Source organism: Capsella rubella, unplaced genomic scaffold, assembly GCF_000375325.1.
Source record: "Capsella rubella cultivar Monte Gargano unplaced genomic scaffold, Caprub1_0 scaffold_5, whole genome shotgun sequence".
Classification (NCBI taxonomy): domain Eukaryota; kingdom Viridiplantae; phylum Streptophyta; class Magnoliopsida; order Brassicales; family Brassicaceae; genus Capsella; species Capsella rubella.
In genome coordinates this window covers 11,769,862-11,787,970 of record NW_006238919.1, presented here as the reverse complement: position 1 = coordinate 11,787,970, position 18,109 = coordinate 11,769,862, and the positions used below count along the sequence as shown (strand labels likewise).

Genomic DNA, 18,109 nt, shown 5'->3' with positions numbered 1-18,109 from the left:
CTGCGTCATTTATATTTTCATCAGGATGTTTAAGCCGTAGTTAGCGAGCAAAAACTTCTTCAAAAAGATTCCTTCACGGCCTCCATATATAATAAGTCGAGCGTTTCCTATGCTCAATCTTACAAAAGTCAGAAACTAAACTTACAAGTGTTACTCTTCGATCGGTTCGTGGTATTACGCATACCATTTCATATATATGATGATATACTCCGGTAGCATTAGGGCAAGTGTCAGCTCGTCGGACGGTCATAAAACAAGGCGGAGGAAAATGATCAAACGGCGGAGAAAAGAGGAGAGAAAAGAGGAAGCATGTGGAAGAGAGAAACATAAGAATGTTTCCAAAGGATTAAGATAATAATAATATCATATCATACATTGTTTTTAAAAGAGAAAATGAAAAAAAGTCTCTCTAACAAGCAAAAACAAATTAAGGGAGGAGGGGTTCACCAAGAGCACGTGCTGCCTGATTCTCCATTTTGCTCTTGAGAAACCCTCAAAGCTTTTTTTTATTTTGATTATTTTTTTCTAAACGAAACAGCTGTTTCATAGCTGTGTCTGATCTCTCTCTCTCTCTCTCCCTCCCCATGTGACCCTACTCAGAGATATAAACTCTTTGAGATCGAATCCATTTTATATATATATAAATTTTATTTAGCTTTTTCTCTCTATTATAAAATTTATCCCTATCTCTCTATATCTCTTACTTCTGTTTTGTATAACTACTCTTTGTTATACATAGCCATTTTAGTTACTCTGGTTTGTTTCTCATTCCTTTCCTCTCTCTCTCTCTCTCTCTAATGGTTCTTCCTCTGTTTTAAAATCTTTGACGATCTTAAAATTCCAAAATTCTTCTTGATCCGTTTCGTTTCTTTGTTTCTTCTGATTTTGAAAAACATAAAATTGTGGTGTGTGCCATTAAATCTCTCATTAATGGCACAACTCCCTCCAAAAATCCCGACCATGACGACGCCAAATTGGCCTGACTTCTCCTCCCAGAAACTACCTTCCATCGCCGCAACGGCAGCAGCGGCAGCGACCGCCGGACCGCAGCAACAGAACCCTTCTTGGATGGATGAGTTTCTCGACTTCTCAGCGACTCGCCGTGGTACACACCGTCGCTCTATCAGCGACTCCATCGCTTTCCTCGAACCGCCTTCTTCCGGTGTTGGGAACCACCACTTCGACAGGTTCGACGACGAGCAGTTCATGTCCATGTTTAACGACGACGTGCACAGCAGCCACAATCACCACCACCACAACATGAACAACCTCAACGGCAATGTGGGTGCCACACGTTCCTCCTCCAACACCTCCACGCCGTCCGATCACAATAGCCTTAGCGACGACGACAACAAAGAAGCACCACCGTCCGATCACGATCATCACATGGACAATAACAACATAGCCAACCAAAACAACCCCGCCGGTAACAATTACAACGAATCAGACGAGGTCCAAAGCCAGTGCAAGACGGAGCCACAGGATGGTCCCTCGGCGAATCAAAACTCCGGTGGCAGCTCCGGTAACCGGATTCACGATCCTAAAAGGGTAAAAAGGTAATTTCATTGTCTTATTTACTATTTCCAAAAACCCCAAGGAAGGTCATGCATGCACGTACCGTTATGATATAACTGATAACTCCATATATATTATAAACCATTTTTTATAAAAATAGTTGTGTCACATCGATACAATCTAAATGTTTGTTTTTGCTGAAATTTTCTACAGAATTTTAGCAAATAGGCAATCAGCACAGAGATCAAGGGTGAGGAAACTGCAATACATATCAGAGCTTGAACGGAGCGTTACTTCATTGCAGGTATAATTTCACACACAAAATATCATTTAATTACTTATGTTTTGTTAATGTTTGGCATAATCAAAATTAAAATAAAAATAAAAATACTGATCGATCAATACAAATCATTTAAATTGTGGGATATGAAGACTGAAGTGTCAGTGTTATCTCCAAGAGTTGCGTTTTTGGATCACCAGCGATTGCTTCTCAACGTCGACAACAGTGCTATAAAGCAACGAATCGCAGCGTTAGCCCAAGATAAGATTTTCAAAGACGGTAATTTCCTCTCTCTCTCTCTCTTTTTTTTTTTTTTTTACTTCTAATTTTCCATACTTATATCGAATTGTACATATAGAATATTTTTTCCCTTTTGACTACTACTCTACTGTCATGATATTTTTCACTCCATGTAGTTAATACTCACTGACAATATATAGGCCTCGACCAATAATTATTCTTTAGGAAAAATAACTATACAATGAAGTACTTGCGGCAAATGCATGCTTCATGATTCATACACTTACAAAATTTCCATGAATTATAAATGGTTTCCTTGAATAATATAATGTTGGTAGATGTTGTTGTTGTTTTTGTTTTTTTTTTTAAAGGTTTTTTATACATCTCAAGTAATTATTTCCATAATTTGGGTCTTGCTATAGTACAAAATCGTGGATGCTAGTCTGATTAATAAGCTAGAACAACTGTCCATGTGTGCGCATATGACATTATTATAAGTATACGTATATATTAAAATGAAACATGTGACCTTGTGACTACTCATTGGCTTATATATATTGACAGTAGTAATTGTGAATTTAATATTTGCAGCTCATCAAGAAGCTTTGAAGAGAGAAATAGAGAGGCTTCGACAAGTGTATCATCAGCAAAGCATTAAGAAGATGGAGACTAATGTTTCCGATCAATCTCCAGCCGATATCAAACCGTCCGTTGAGAAAGAGCAGCTCCTCAATGTCTAAAGCTGTTCTCTCATTTAAGATCTTATCTCTTTATCATGGCGAAAGGATTCTTGACCATAAAAACCTCTTTGTGTCAAGAAATTAATTTATCAAAGAAGACTTTTTTTTTTCTTATTTAATCTAATCACATTTTTTTTTAAGTTGTGATGAATTTGCTTTTGATGTATCTGATTTTTTTTTCTTTTTTTTTGGTCTTATGGAGTGGGAGGGGGAAAAGTGAGAATGATATGTAAAAAGAATTTAGCTGATTTGTTGTTTATTCCATTTTTTTTGTTGGAGTGTCTAGTATTGTGTACTAATTGATATTTTCCCGAATATTATTTGTTTCCAGCATTTTATTGTCAAATTTAGGTTAACCCAATAGTTAAAGACTTCTTCTTTTACATGGTTCTAATTTTGATATGTGCCATCTCTCCATATATATAAAATATATATATATATATATGTAACAGTTGATATTTCGTTTCTAACTTTCTATTGAAAAAAGAACAATGTTTTGGAACCATGAAAATATTTACGCACATAGTTTCAAGATTTATTTATATTTGAAGTGACTGAAAGCGATTTTCTCATTCCTTAAAAACTCCAACGATATTATTCCATTGTTAAGGAGAAAAATCAATTAATTATGCTGATCTAATAATATGTCTTTATCCATTTCTTTCTGAGAAACAAAAGTGAAAATGTAGGATGTTGTTGTTACTAGCCTATGTAGCCATTTCCTGACGTAGGGACTGGACATGTAGTTGATGTCATATAGAATCTAGATTGGTATATGTTTACAATTACAGACCGTAGAAACAAAAGGGTTAATGAGTTTTATATTTGTGTTGTTATGAATCAAAAACCTTTATGAGAAAATAGGGTCAAAGTGGGTCAAAATCTGAAAAATGTGGGGGTGAAAAAAGGAAAGCGAGAACGTGGAGACATCTGAAGGCTAAGCTGTAAGTTCACGTGCTGTGTTCCTCGGCCTGGACCACTACGGTCTTTGCTACATGATTGGCTTTGTTTCCTCTTTTCTTTTTCTTTATTTATTTTTTATTCTTTAAAAAAAGTCTTCTAATCAAAACGATTTTATCTTTTAAGTAGTGTTTTTTGGGACGGTCAAAGTTAAAATGGACGAAATAGTAAAGTTACAGAGGAAAGCTACAAAGTGTAGCAAGGTTAATAATAATTTAAAAGGATTATTATTATTAAAAAATTAAAAACTGAAGAGGATAAGCTTAAAAAATAAAAATAAAAAGACAAGAAGGTTTAGTGGTCTCGTGTTGGCCCTATTGGGATAATATGCATGAAAGCGAGATATTGTCAGTTTCATTGTTTTTTAACTTATGTCAGTGCCAATACCAACCAATTCGCTCCTCTCATTGGGCCTTTATTATACACCCTTCTTTATACTAAATATATCTACACATACAGTAGTGTACTGAGACAAAAAAAAAAAAAAAAAAAAAAAAAAACAAGAATTAAGTATACAACGAGGTGAGCTTCATATGTATAGAATCAATCAGTAACAAAGTATATCAGACGGAACCAGACCGTTCGTCAAAATTCTTCACACTAAAATCAATTTGACCTCGAATCATTGAATCTATACTAGAGACCGGACACGCACACCGAAAAACCAGTGAATCTCGTAGTTGTTCGATCACAGTATGTTAACGAATCTCAAAGATGATTGAATCTTTACTACTAACTGAAACTTAGCATTGATCACAACCGTTGGTTACATTTTCCTAAGAGAAGATAATACATTCGATCATATCATTGTCTATCATACAAAATGAGGATGCTAAATTCATGTTCTTTCAAACGAGCTTCTTTAAAACCTCCACCGATTTGCAGAAACCTACAGGGAAAATAAATAAAACATTGAGACAAAAATCAGCCATAGTGGGGAACCCGAAGAAAATAAACAATTATTGGTGGGTGGATATTATAAGGAATGACACTAAGAATATTTTGAGATATTTAGATTCTTATGCATATATACTTGAAATTCGAAAATGGCCATTACAAAACTCTACTCATCTCCTAAATCCGTTTTTCTATATTATGTGTCTTACTGCTCATCTAATATAACATCACCACAATATTGATTTTTTATAAATGAAAAGAGCAGATTCAAGATTCCTCCATAATGACTACAGGGAGCGAATATAACGTTCTAGTCACCAATTCAACGAAACAGAGCAAAGTTCTGCTGGAAAATTTTGGTAAAGGAGAGTAACGTACCTTGAGGGCATCTCAAGTTTCTTCTGTAGCAGCAGCAACTTCAGATGTCTCATTTTTCTTGCTATCCGAACGTGTTTCTCTCAAGATCTTCACTTCATTTTCAATCTCGATGAATTTCTCATTTAGCGAGTCTACTGTTTCCATGAGTTCTTCAAATTCTTTAAGCCAGCGACTTCCAAACTCCTCAATCTGTCCCTCATATAGAGCTCGTGCCGTCCTGTCTTCCTCTTCTTGCTTCAATCTCAGCTTTTCAATTTCAGTAGTGCTCAACACCAAACCTCCAGAACCTTTGACATCCTTGTAGACTGGTTTATCATCAAGCAACGGGCAACGTTTTCTGTGCTCTCTTGATGCCTTTTTTGTTACTTTCAAAGCCTTCCTGTAACCCTCTACTACACTTGTCATCATACGAAGCTCACTCTCAAGCTTATAGATCATTATATCTTTCCTCTGTTGCTCCTCAAACTTGGCTCTTTCCAATTCCTGAATCATTGCTGCCTTGCTTTCAAGTTCGTTCATTAGATACTGCTGGTTCATAACAGATTGTTCACGCTCTCGATCTTTTTCAGCACATGACAACCTAGCTTTTTCCATCCAGTATGCCATCTGTTCAAAGCACACGTCACCTGGGGGTTTATCATCCCAAGAGGGTTCTTCGGTCCTCAACCTCTTATTGCTGGGGTTATGAGAGTGATAAGTAATTTCATTCTCGTGTTCAATCTCCCTCTTGTTATTGCCATTCCCAAACAGAGAAGAACTACCTGGACCCATAGCCATATGCATGTCAACCCTAGAACCAAGGAAATCACCACCAATCGAATTGCCATGCATTTGTAACCCGGAGTTATAACCTAACGGAGATGCATCTCCCAACATGAGATTCTCTTGGCCAACTCCATGAAGGGAAACACCATTTGGAAAAAAAGGAAAACCCCCTTCATGCTTTTCTTTATCTTCCTCAGTTTCGTCTTCCCCGACATCTTCAATTGGTTCATCTTCTCCCATTTCCATGGATCCTTCTATATGATTCTCTTCATCTCCCTCCCTAGCACTACTAAGATCGCAACGGCGAAGGAATTGAGAACCAGCATGAGTGTCTTCATTCCATGCCCACCTTTCATCCACTTCTTTCTTATTCTCCTCAATATCCATTGACTGTCCCTCAACAGGACCTCTCTCCTCCTCAGAGACCATTTCTGACACAGTATCTTGCCCGAGATTCAATTCGATCATATGTTCATCCACATACTTGTCTTCTTTTGAGTCAGTGGCACCATCATCCCTACCTGAATCTGCAGCACCAACATCTTCCTCCTTCACCTCCAAACAGTCTTCTTTCGGGGATTTTACCATAAAATCAACCTCCTTTACATCATCATCATCTTCCTCATCCACCTTAGATGTTTCCCTGAGTAAATCTTCTCTCTGTGTTTTGATCAACAGCTGCAGATGAGAAGCAAAAAAACAATCACCAAGTGGAGGCTCAGCTTTCAGTTCTTTCTCAACCATAAACCAGAGCAATTTAGGCCAATCTAACTTTTCCAAATGCTTTTGCTTTATATCCCTAGTCCATTCAACAACCTCTACAGGCATAATCCACATATCATCTCTTTGCAGTAGAATCCAAGTTGAAAGAATCTCATCAATAAACCTTACTGATTCATCATTTTCCAGAAGTTCTCTCTCCTCCTCCGTAAGGTCAAGTTCTTTCTTCTTAGGCAACTTCAACGCTCGAGCCAAATCGGCACGGCTGACATTAATCCTTAGCCCATTTACATAGCTGCATCTACCCTCTGAATTATAATACGCGACAAGGGTCGCCACTAGATCTTGACGGATATTTTGATCAAACTCCAAATGCACAAAATCCCACAGACCTAACATCTTCAATAGCTTCTCGTGCCGAGCAAAATCTAGGGATTTACATGGCACGAAAGCAATCGGCTTCAAGGTTTTCAAAAGTACCTCAAGCTTCTCCTTTGACTTCTCTTGCTGTTTTCGTTTCTTCTGGTTCATTTTCTTCCGCTTCGGCCCACCTCCGCGGCGGTGAATAGGAGAGCTTACGGCTTGCGTTGCGTCCATATCGTCTTCTTCGTTCCTACTTTCCTCAATCGACGCCTCTAATTGCTGATCTCTGGCGTCTGACTCCTCCAGATCCTGCAAATTCTGCGTTTCTTCTTCATGTGTTGATTCTAGATTTAGGGCTTTGTCAACGACGGAATCCGCATTCTCCAGTGAAATGCTTCCTTGCTCTCCTACTAAACTCGGTTTCTCAATCAAACTAGGGTTCCCAGAAAGAGCTGCTTCTGCATCTGGATCTGTGGGATTCGACGGAGAAGAAGCCATGGCTGATTCTTTTCTCGGAAAAGCTAAACTTGAGTCAGTCGTCAATTCGACGGTCGCGAGAGGACATAAACTTCAAAGCATACTCAACTAAACCAACCAATCAAACAATAACACGTCATCAACCTGAGTCGCCGGGTCTCACTAACCTCATTTTCATGGGCCGGATAAGAGGCCCAATTCCAGTAAAACTCCAAATATACCCGAATCTTTGTCTCGCTGACGAGAAAAAGATCCAATAATGGTGTCTCTGACTCTTCGGATTCGTCACTGTTAGATCTCTCTTCCATTTTCCCCGATACCTTTAACGGTAACTTTCACAGTGCTTCACTCAGCGGTTACAAAAAAAAAAAAAAAACCCCCAAAACTTTCTTCCCAACACTCCTTTTGCTTCATCTTCTCTTCTCTTCTCTCTCTCTCTCTCTCTCTCTCTCTCTGAGGAAATGATTATGACTCTCTCACTTCTCGCTGCGACGGCGGCGATGTTAATGATGGTTGCGACTGCGCAGATCGGCGGTCAAGTGTTGCAAGTGGAGTTATGGTGCGTAGCGAAGAACAACGCAGAAGATGCTTCGCTACAGACTGCGATTGAGTGGGCTTGTGGTCAAGGCGGCGCCGATTGTGGTCCGATTCAGCAAGGTGGACCTTGTAACGACCCGACGGATGTTCAGAAAATGGCGTCGTTTGTTTTCAACAATTACTACCTGAAGAACGGCGAGGCCGATGAGGCTTGCAATTTCAACAATAACGCTGCTCTTACTTCACTCAATCCCAGTAAGTAAAAGCCTTCTTCTGTTATCGAAATCTTATATCTGTTAGCGTAGAGGAATCAGGATTATAACGATGATCTCTTGTTTTGAAGTTTAAGTTTTAGATTCAGATTCGAATACATTTTAGCGTCGCTGATGAAGTGATTTTTCCCCAATGTGTGTGTTTTCAGGTCAGGGAACTTGCAAATACCCTTCGAGGTAATCAATTTCAAACTATCTAGAGCAATCTATAAGATTGATGTGAAAGATGGTTTCGTGATTTGAATTATTTAATATCTTATATTGGTAAGAATGAAGCTTATTTCATGTCCATGGAGAGTGGATTTGGTTGTTAGATTGTTCAAAATACATGAATGGATGTCCAAAGTTTGGTTTTACTTCTGATATTCTCTGCGTTGATTGTTCACTGATGATTCACATCTCTATAAAATTATCTCAGTTTGCTCTGTATTCTTATGTCACTCAACAATACTCTCATGACGATGTGCAGTAAGAGAGGAGTGAACAATGGTCGAGTGGCAGATGACACTTCAATGGGAGCAGATATGAGCCGTGGTGGCAGACCGGTTTCCAGCAGTTGGATTGTAACCTTCATCGGTTTCTGCAGCTTATTGACGATGACACAGATAGTTCATCATCTTTAGGCTCACACACGCATGAGAAGGATACCATTTTGATCTCTCCCAGTTTACCTTTGAAGATAAGCCTAATATCTAATTTGTTTTTTTTTGTCTGGCATTTTGATTTTTTATTATCAATCCCACTGTGAGTGATTCAAAATGTTTTGATTGCTTCTATTGGAATTTGTAGTGATATTTCTTTTTTTTTCAACGAACATATAATGATGTAATGTCATCATATGTTAATAGATTCAATGATTGTCTACCGTTGTGAGTTTTCGATTTGGTCACCATCGTCATCCAATTGGTCTACATCGCTTTCGATATGGTCTTCATTGTTATCCAATTGGTCTACTTCGCTTTCGAATTGGCCATTATCTCTTTCGATTTGGTCATCAGCGACAGGGTCTCCTCCAGATGATAGGCTTTCGCAAAGCCATTTTGTACGTACAGGAGGAGGACTTAATGCGATTCCAGGCTGTGCTAAGAGTACTTTGTAGGAGGAGGAAGAGCAAGAGCAAGAACACTGTGTGAGTTCTTCATTGTTGAAGGCAACCTGATCCTCTTAAACGCTTGGAATCAAGGGCAAGCTTTGGTTTTTTAATCTAGTTTTCATATGATTTTGCTCTTGAGGTCAGAACTGCAGAAGACAAGTGATGTATAAAAAGGGTGTTCAAATCGCGAATGGGTATACATATCATTACACAATGATACAGAATCAGTCTATGAAAGAAAGTACAAGAAGAAGAATGATTATTCATGTTGAAGAAAGAACAAGTATGTGTGTGGCTTCTACTGCTATTTAATGGTTTAATTAAAAAGAAAACGTTGGCTTTTCTTTTGTTATTGTAATAAAGCAATTTGCCTCAATTATTTGCAAATATTCTAAACACTTGTAAATTTCAAATAAAAATTGTAGATATTAATAATTTCATTTTCAATATCATAAAAAAAATACTGTATGTATTTTCATTTTTATTAGTTATAACTTTTATTGTTAGTTATTATAGATTTGAAGTGCAAACAGTAAAGAAGATTAAAAAAAAATAAGGGCTGGAGTGGGTGGTAAAGCAAAAAAAGATTTGCATTGCTGAGTCGATCCCGAATAAAGCTAACCGCGTTGCCAAACAAAGTGTCTGGCTTTATCTCCTAAAACCTCCCGGCTCCCTTCGCCGCCGTACACTCGACGGGCTACGAACGACGGGAACCAAATCCTCCGCCGTCAATTTCTATCTCCGCCTGACTCTGGTGAGTCTCTTCTCGCCTTTAGTGCTTTCTATTTTGATGCGTCGTCTTGGTATAAACTGGAATCGCCTCGCCGACGCTGGGGAATTAGGGTTTGTACTACGAATCGAATATTAAATTGTTCGAGGAGGGGACACTTTCATCATCGTAGTATAAGATTTATGGATTCGTAATGCATGTCAAGTGATCGATTCGTTCGGTTTCATGTTTGTATCTGATTCTCGTGTATCAGTTATATGAATGATTTGCCTTAATGTTGGTTCTGTTCACCATGTCCATCGGTTCTGAATTTCTATAGGAACGATGAAAGATGCACATTGATTTAACAGATTAACTCTTGAATCTTGACTTCTGCTGGTTAACTCTATAAGCTTTCTTGCAGAAGATAGTTAGAAAAAAAATGGAGAATACTGGGAGCATTAAGCAAGAAGCACTGTCTCTTCTTCCAGGGATCTTTGAGATACCGGGAGAGCCTGCGGTTGTTATCAACGGTGTGCCTGATGAACCTCAAACAGATTGTATGGTTGCCAAAGACGAACCAGTAACAGCAAGTGGCACTGTAGGAAGCGGCGAATGGCTCGTGGGTAGAGAAGTCCGGAAGTTTTTCTTGGGTCATTACTATTCTGGTGTGGTGACAAAGTTCGACAAACAATCTGGGTGGTACAGAGTTGAATACGAAGATGGGGATTCTGAAGATCTTGACTGGTCTGAGCTAGAAGAAGTACTTCTACCTTTGGATGTTACTGTCCCTTTGAGGTCAGTCTCACTGCAGATCATCAAGAATCGACAAATGCAGGCTCAAACTTATGGATACACGCCACAACGCTAGACCAAGAACTCCAAACACACAACGAGTGGATATGGTGAAGCAGGACAAAGAGGTTGTTACACTCTCATGCCTTAATATTGGAAACAGTTTATCGCTTGAATATAATAGAAGACTAGTGGGAATCATGAAATTGTAGATACGTTAGAGATAAGCAACGTTTTTTGGTACGAATAACGTTTCGTTATAAATAATCATATTTTCAAAATGAGATTAACATATACGTGTCCCCAACTTTTCCTATTTCATATACAACACACAGACTCTGTCTTGACTCTTTTGACAAGAAAAAACATTATCTTTAACTTGATTATCTTAAACCTTAAAAAGAATCATTCCAATATCGATGTAGATCTTGCTTGTTAGCACGACTCCTAAGTCCTCGCTTTGTTTCGTCAACCAAATCAATTATTTATACATTCGTGCTTTTTGCAAATTATAGCTCTGTTTTGTGTATAAATGATGCAAGCACTTCAACGATAACGCAATCACATCTTCACATCTTCACACCTTCACATAGCCTGAAAGATCATTTGAGTTTGTAGCGAGCAACTGACCATCTTAGCCATGGCTAGCCTTCATCTTCTTCTTCTTTCTCTGTTCTCAGCTCTTCTCCTTGCCGCCACCATTACAGAATCCGAAGCATACTCAACAACAGTGAAGGCACCATATCCAGGACATAAACCAGAGAAACTAACCCACCTTCACTTCTACTTCCACGACATTGTCTCCGGAAACAAACCAACGGCTGTGGTAGTCGCTAGAGGTCCTACAACAAACTCCTCTGCAACCAACTTTGGTTGCAATCGCAGACGATCCATTGACGATGGGGCCTTTAATAACCTCTGAGGAAATTGGGAGAGCCCAAGGGATGTATGCATCGGCTGACCAGAACAAGTTTGGTCTGCTAATGGCTTTTAACTTTGTTATCACAAAGGGTGAATTTGCAGGGAGCACCATCTCTATGTATGGCCGCAACCCAATATTGTCGAAGGTGAGAGAGATGCCAATCATCGGAGGTACGGGAGCTTTTAGGTTCGGAAGAGGATATGCACAGGCTAAGACTTTTGTGTTCAATACTATCAGTGGAGATGCTGTGGTCGAGTATAATGTCTATATTTGGCATTAGCCTATTGGCATTTTTATGTGCTTTTCACCACCTTTTTTTTGTTTTTTTTTGTTGAAAATCAAATGAAATAACAACCGTTGGAATAAATGATTTTTTGTTGTTGTTGCGTTGAATTTGATATTGTGACGATCGCGTAATTTATATATTGTCAGAAATTGTTGTAAAAATAAAGTTGTATTCTTATGTGATGAATTCTTCGGAGGATAATGTTAGCTTTTCTCAAAATGGTCGGCCAATAATATTATATTGGTCACATTTTTAAATGTTCTTTAAAACATTACTAATACGTGTTACAACAAGTATCGTTGCTAACACACTCTATATATTACTGCTGTGAGCAAAAAAGGGGTACTTCTACCTTATGGATGTCACTGTCTCTCTGAGGTCAATCTCTTTGAAGATCATCGAGAAACGACAAACACAGGCCCCAAACTTATGGGCGCACGCACACCAAAACGCTAAGACAGAGTGAAAAGTGTTACGCCTGAAAATTGAAAACACTTGAATAGTCTCTTTTGAAAATCTCATCACTTGAAATATATTACACGACTAGTAAAACATTGTAGTAGTTTGTACCGGAACCATATATATATGGAAGAGGTGTTTGTATATATGGAAGAGTTGTTTGTACAACACGATAACCACGAAATGCTAAAATTATTGGTAGATGAACTAACATTTTTATTTATAAACTTTATATATTCAAGATGCAAGAATCGTGTCTTTGACTTTCCCTACTTTAAAAATGAATTCATACAGACATATCGCTATCTTTTTTATTTGGTAAAGTTAACAACATTCTTTTCCAATTGTTTCCTTATGATTTTTTTATTTTATTTTATATATTCATATGATCGATCAATATATAATGGAGATTTGTTTAAAACGAAGACTTTGTCCACATCAATGGAGATTTGTTTGTTAGCACGTCGCCTCGCTAGCTGTAGTATACCAAGCAAATATATCCTCTAAACATTTGTGTGTTTTAATAATCAGTAAACCTGTTTTTGTGTATAAATTAATACGATCACTTCCACAAGAAACACAATCACATTTCTCACACACACGTACGTCCTGAAAGATAAATTGACTCTCTCTCAAACAACGACCATCATCCCCATGGGTAGCCTTGTTCTTTCTCTGTTATCAGCTCTTCTCCTCGCTGCCACCATTACGGAATCCGAAGCTTTCTCAAAAACAGTGAAGAAACCATATCCAGGACAAAAACTAGAGAAGCTAACCCACTTCCACTTCTACTTGCACGACATTGTTACCGCAGACAAACCAACCTCCGTCGTAGTCGCTACAGGCCCCGCCTCAAACTCCTCGGCGACCGCTTTTGGTATGGTTGCAGTTGTTGACGACATATTGACGGTGGGACATGAAATAACCTCAGCGGAAGTCGGGAGAGCCCAAGGAGTGTTTGCATCGACCGACCAGAAAAATTTTAGTCTCCTTATGACTTTGAACTTAGTTTTCACGACGGGTGAATTCTCCGGCAGCACCATCTCATTGTATGGAAGGAATCCGATCATGTCGAAGGTGAGAGAGATGCCGATCGTCGGAGGTACGGGAGCTTTCAGGTTCGGAGGAGGATATGCACAAGCCAAGACTTTTACGTTCAATCTTACGAGTGGAAATGCTGTGATCGAGTATAATGTCTATATTTGGCATTAAATTATTTCGACTTCTTTGGTGCTTTTCCATTTTTACATTGAGAAATAAAAAGTTGGTGGAACTGGAAATAAATGTTTTTTTTAATTGATATTGTGATGTTTGTGTTATTTTCTTATAAGATGTTAGGGTACCAAGAAAAAAAAAGATTGGATGAAAAATGTAACACACTGATTATATTTGATATCGTCGAAAAACCGTATACAAATATATCATATACTTGTGTGCAACAACGTAAATCAGATACACACACTTATTAAAAAAAAAAAAAAAAAAGTTTATAGACTTGTTGTAGGCAGGCGAAGCAAACACGCGGCACCCGCATTGTGGGGAAAATCACTCATTTAATTTGTTTTACAAAATTAATTATTTAATAACCCACGTGTATCATGTGGATGACCATTTCATTTTATTGGGTCTAAGCCCAATATTATTCTTATATAGGCAAAGCCTATTTACCAAATCCAAGGAAAGCGCTGCGTCATGGCTGATAGGGAGCGTTTTTGAAACCCCAACTCGGGGGTTTATTTCACTTTTTTTTTTTTTTTACGTATCATATGAAAACTGGTTTTGCTATTAATTTTCGATAATGTATACTGATGATATTTCAAAACGGTTGGTAGTCATTACATTTAGAATGTCATTTTAGAATTTTAATTATTCTTGTTTCACAATAAGTTTCTTTCTACATTTTCAATGTAACATTTATACTAAATTTCCAAATTTTACCCTCAACCAAGAACTAATTAAACCATTATCCACTAGTTAAATAAAAATATATATGTATAATTTAATTAATGTTTTCTTTATTATATATTCTACATGGTCGATAATCAATTCAATTTAAAAGCGTTTTTTAACTGTGGTTAACCGTAATCTATTTCTAGCATTGTCATTCATATTATAAATGATTTTTCTTTTAGAACAAAATATCAAAAACTAACAAGAGAGGAAAGGATATATATGAAGAAACATGGAATGAGGAAAATAAAATTGACAAGAGGTTGGGAAACATGTATGACATCATAATATCAATAAGAGAAAGCTCCTTTCCCACATACGACGTGATACATGCGCATATGTAACATCGTTAATGCAATATCTAAAAAGATGCTCCCTCCATTTATAGTATACTTATATGAATCCGTGGTCCATATATATATATATATATACTATCTAGCTTTAAGATAAGAAATGTTATCTTCAACCCACTAAAAAATGATAGAAGAATAATTGGTTTGTTCAACTTCAAGTGAACGTTAATATATTCTATAAAGAAAGTTGGATCTATGTATACCACTACAGTGGATCTCACCTGAAACGCCACATACGGAGAAGTTTGGTAAAAAAAAAAAAAAAAAAAAATTGTTGGTTTTATCAATAAAAGTATATACGTTATATATATTAGGGTCTGAGTCTAGTTTGCCAAACTCGTCTATCCGTAATATTCTTAAATTGACATTGATTGTATATAAGTACTGCACCATACTATAGAGAGAGAGGTAGTATCTAGTGTGTGTGTTTAACTCGGAAAGACATTGGTGGGCTCATGTTCTTTAACTGCACTTGCATTTGTTGTCTTTATAAATATCTTCTGTGTTTTTAATCTGCTGCAAATTATTTAGCCTTGTAAAGGTTTACATGCTAGTATTATAAAGTAGGCTATATCATAGCTTGTGAGGTTATAGAAGGGAGAAGCTATGTTTGCTCATCAATTTTTTTAATTCAAACCTAAAATCTTCTTCAAACTAACTTTCATTTACTTACAAATACAGAAACTGCATGTTACTTAGTAATGAGTTAATGTATTGCAATTATTAGCTAACCTAGTCCGGTCCATTCATGACTCATGAGATAAAAAATTCTTCAATTTTTTTTTTTTTATCAAAAAAACATAAAGAGAGGTGGTCCTGTTTGATGAGTTGATCTAAGAAAAGGAAGAGATGAAGCAGCTAGAAAGTGAAAGGTACCTTGGCCCCTTCCCCTAAAGCCATTTAATCTTATGAAGCATAGCATACGACTATGACTTTAATGGCAGCAAAGGTTTTTTGCTTGTTAGGGTTTCTTAGTCTTTGTGGGCTTTTAATGAGGCCCTTGTGGGGTTCAACTCCCTCCCATTCACGGGGTCTACCTTTCCTGTGATTTGATTTGGTTCGGTTCCTATATGTTCCTTTTTCCTGTCGGTTTGTCAAAAAAAAAAAAAAAAAAAAAAAAAAAATACATGTTATTTTCCATCCAACACCATACAAACGAAGAGAGAGAAAAAAAAAGAGAGACTTTATTATGTTTATAACTGTTCAGTTTTATTATATATTATGTTTTATAATATGCCAAAACTTTATTAAACTAAACAAACTTTTAGATGACCCCCCAACCCAACAAATTCTTTGATTTTGCTTTTGGAGAGATATCAGTTTGATTAATAATTGATGTTCGTCGAAGTATATATAAAACTGATTAGACCTTAAAAAAAGCTCTCTAGATCACTGAAAAATTATTCAATATATATCTCTTCACCAACACGTGCCATCTTATAGCTCGACTACTTCACATTGTATTTATTTACGGTTCTCTGCATGCGCGCAGCTACTAATAAGATGGATGCACAATCTATGTTGGTTCTTTTGGATTTTATTAAGCATATATACATACATAATATATTTTGATGTGCTTTCTCTATAGACTTCCTATACATATCTTCTATGTTTGTGCTTTCATAATTTATGTAACTCAATAATTATGTAGACAACCGTAGACATAATTTTTTTTATAGTTAAGTTGAATATTTTTCAACCAAAACTTAAATTTGTTTTTATGGTTGATTTTAAGTTTTATAAAAGTCGAAGTTGCTTTATTTTCTTTATGTTTCCCCAATCATAAAAAGGTTAGTAAATTCATGGAAACTTATACCAACCCAAAGAAGTGTACATTTAAATTTTGTATAGAAATATCATGAATATTATATACTGTTAAAATCATGAAAATATATGATGATGGATTTAATGTATTACGATGATTACAACAAAAGAGCTTTCAGTATATATTTGTTGTCAACAATATTTTTCAATTTTATTTATGACATGAACAAGCAAACAGAAGGATATGGTCCACACAGTCCTCTTCTTATTCTGCATGATGTCTCTAATATCGAGGCACTACTAAACACCATTCGAAGTAAAAGAATATATATGGTCCTTGAGAGATGATATATCTATATATATATAAGATAAGCCGCGTCGACCTTTAAGTAGTAACATCGATCCGGTGTAACATATAAGCACATATGTGATCAAAGAGTACACACCCTAGCTAGCTTCACGTACGCTCGTTCGTATTTGCCGAATTTATTCACCTAGCTAGCTTTTTTTTTAATGCTTTTTAATTTACTTTTTATACCATAAATTTACCATGACCCCATTTCTGCTCCATCTATAATGTTGTATCGATCTGTTTCTCTCAATACGAATTTCGATGCTTATTGAGTTATTGTTAGTTTAAGCAACCATATATATGTTCGTTCAATCCGGAAAAGCTGATATTGGAACTGCATATAAAAACTGTTATATATATAGAGTTGTACTTTAATTGGGTTCATATATCTAGCTGTCGTTTTAGATCCTTTAAAAACTCGAAGGTTAAACCGGCCGGAGCTCAATGCATAAATAAAATTTCATCATCAGACACTTATTAAAAATCAGTATCTCGAAAATAAGACTATACCAAACTATATATTATTATGTCCTCGCTTGATTCGGTTTAAAAGCCAGTACGTAGCTTTTCTTTTAAAATCGAAAAATTGAAAACCTAGCGCTAAATGAAAGTTGGAATTGAATATTCGTAGTGTAAATTAAAGTCCAACATTTGGAGAAGCACTTGTGAGAATTTAATAAGAAACAAAAGTAGATATCACCAGCACATACGGAACAAAATGGTTCTAAAGAATAGTTGTTTGTTGGGGGAAATGAATGTATAAATACAAAAGCTAATTTATTGTATTAAGGGCATATTTCCTAGGTAACCAAGATTGGAAAGAAAAAGAAAGAAAAAAATGACACAGTGGCATTTTCGCAAATTGATTACGTATTTGTCATATATTTATGTTAAATATGATATTCATTGCGGTAAATAAAATATATATATATATATAGTACAAAGTGAACCACCACATTTACAACGATACAGACCAAAAAGGAAATCAAAATAAGCGAAAATACGATATATTTACCGCTATACTACTTAAAAAAAAAAAACAAAAAAAGTGCATTACTACATTTGTTTTTGGGGAACAAACTATAAACTTCAAAGTTCAAACAGTAACTACTATTTTGAAAAGTAAATTATGGAATGCATATAGTTTTTTTTAAGGTGAGGCTTTAAAGTGATGAACATAACTTTTTTTTTTAAGTAAGTGATTATGGATCAGCGTGCCCTAATAGTTCTTAATTCCAACCTTTTTACGGCAAAGAATATTAATTAGTAAGTGATTCTGGAT

General features: G+C 36.4%; 6 protein-coding genes across 6 annotated transcripts; 5 read left to right on the top strand and 1 right to left on the bottom strand.

The window, feature by feature from the left end:
• The first annotated feature begins 718 nt into the window (after positions 1–718).
• Positions 719–3,108, top strand: LOC17886298 (basic leucine zipper 61). Its single transcript, XM_006291420.2, has 4 exons — positions 719–1,556; positions 1,729–1,819; positions 1,948–2,074; positions 2,627–3,108. Exons 1-4 carry the CDS (start codon positions 931–933, stop codon positions 2,773–2,775), a joined length of 993 nt encoding a protein of 330 aa, XP_006291482.1. The 5' UTR covers positions 719–930; the 3' UTR covers positions 2,776–3,108.
• Positions 3,109–4,433: 1,325 nt separating this feature from the next.
• On the bottom strand, positions 4,434–7,427 carry LOC17886446. Its single transcript, XM_006290564.2, has 2 exons — positions 5,011–7,427; positions 4,434–4,624 (listed from the first exon to the last, which is right to left on the bottom strand). Exon 1 carries the CDS (start codon positions 7,354–7,356, stop codon positions 5,023–5,025), a length of 2,334 nt encoding a protein of 777 aa, XP_006290626.1. The 5' UTR covers positions 7,357–7,427; the 3' UTR covers positions 4,434–4,624; positions 5,011–5,022.
• A 240-nt stretch (positions 7,428–7,667) lies between these two features.
• On the top strand, positions 7,668–9,010 carry LOC17886808 (PLASMODESMATA CALLOSE-BINDING PROTEIN 5; the record flags this gene model as incomplete). The annotated part of the gene is made up of 3 exons (XM_006292836.2): positions 7,668–8,127; positions 8,294–8,321; positions 8,614–9,010. Coding segments are annotated over 3 exons (642 nt in total), but the record flags the coding sequence as incomplete, so codon positions are not given.
• A 788-nt stretch (positions 9,011–9,798) lies between these two features.
• On the top strand, positions 9,799–11,035 carry LOC17887058 (dirigent protein 17). Its single transcript, XM_023783543.1, has 2 exons — positions 9,799–9,991; positions 10,371–11,035. The coding sequence occupies exon 2, from the start codon at positions 10,389–10,391 to the stop codon at positions 10,815–10,817; it is 429 nt and encodes a 142-aa protein (XP_023639311.1). The 5' UTR covers positions 9,799–9,991; positions 10,371–10,388; the 3' UTR covers positions 10,818–11,035.
• Positions 11,036–11,193: 158 nt separating this feature from the next.
• LOC111830763 (dirigent protein 21-like) lies at positions 11,194–12,070 on the top strand. The gene is given in 2 exon segments (XM_023783542.1): positions 11,194–11,614; positions 11,616–12,070. Coding segments are annotated over 2 exon segments (561 nt in total). The 5' UTR covers positions 11,194–11,381; the 3' UTR covers positions 11,944–12,070.
• A 935-nt stretch (positions 12,071–13,005) lies between these two features.
• Positions 13,006–13,796, top strand: LOC17886278 (dirigent protein 21). Its single transcript, XM_006292878.2, has one exon. The coding sequence runs from the start codon at positions 13,063–13,065 to the stop codon at positions 13,618–13,620; it is 558 nt and encodes a 185-aa protein (XP_006292940.1). The 5' UTR covers positions 13,006–13,062; the 3' UTR covers positions 13,621–13,796.
• Positions 13,797–18,109: the final 4,313 nt, after the last annotated feature.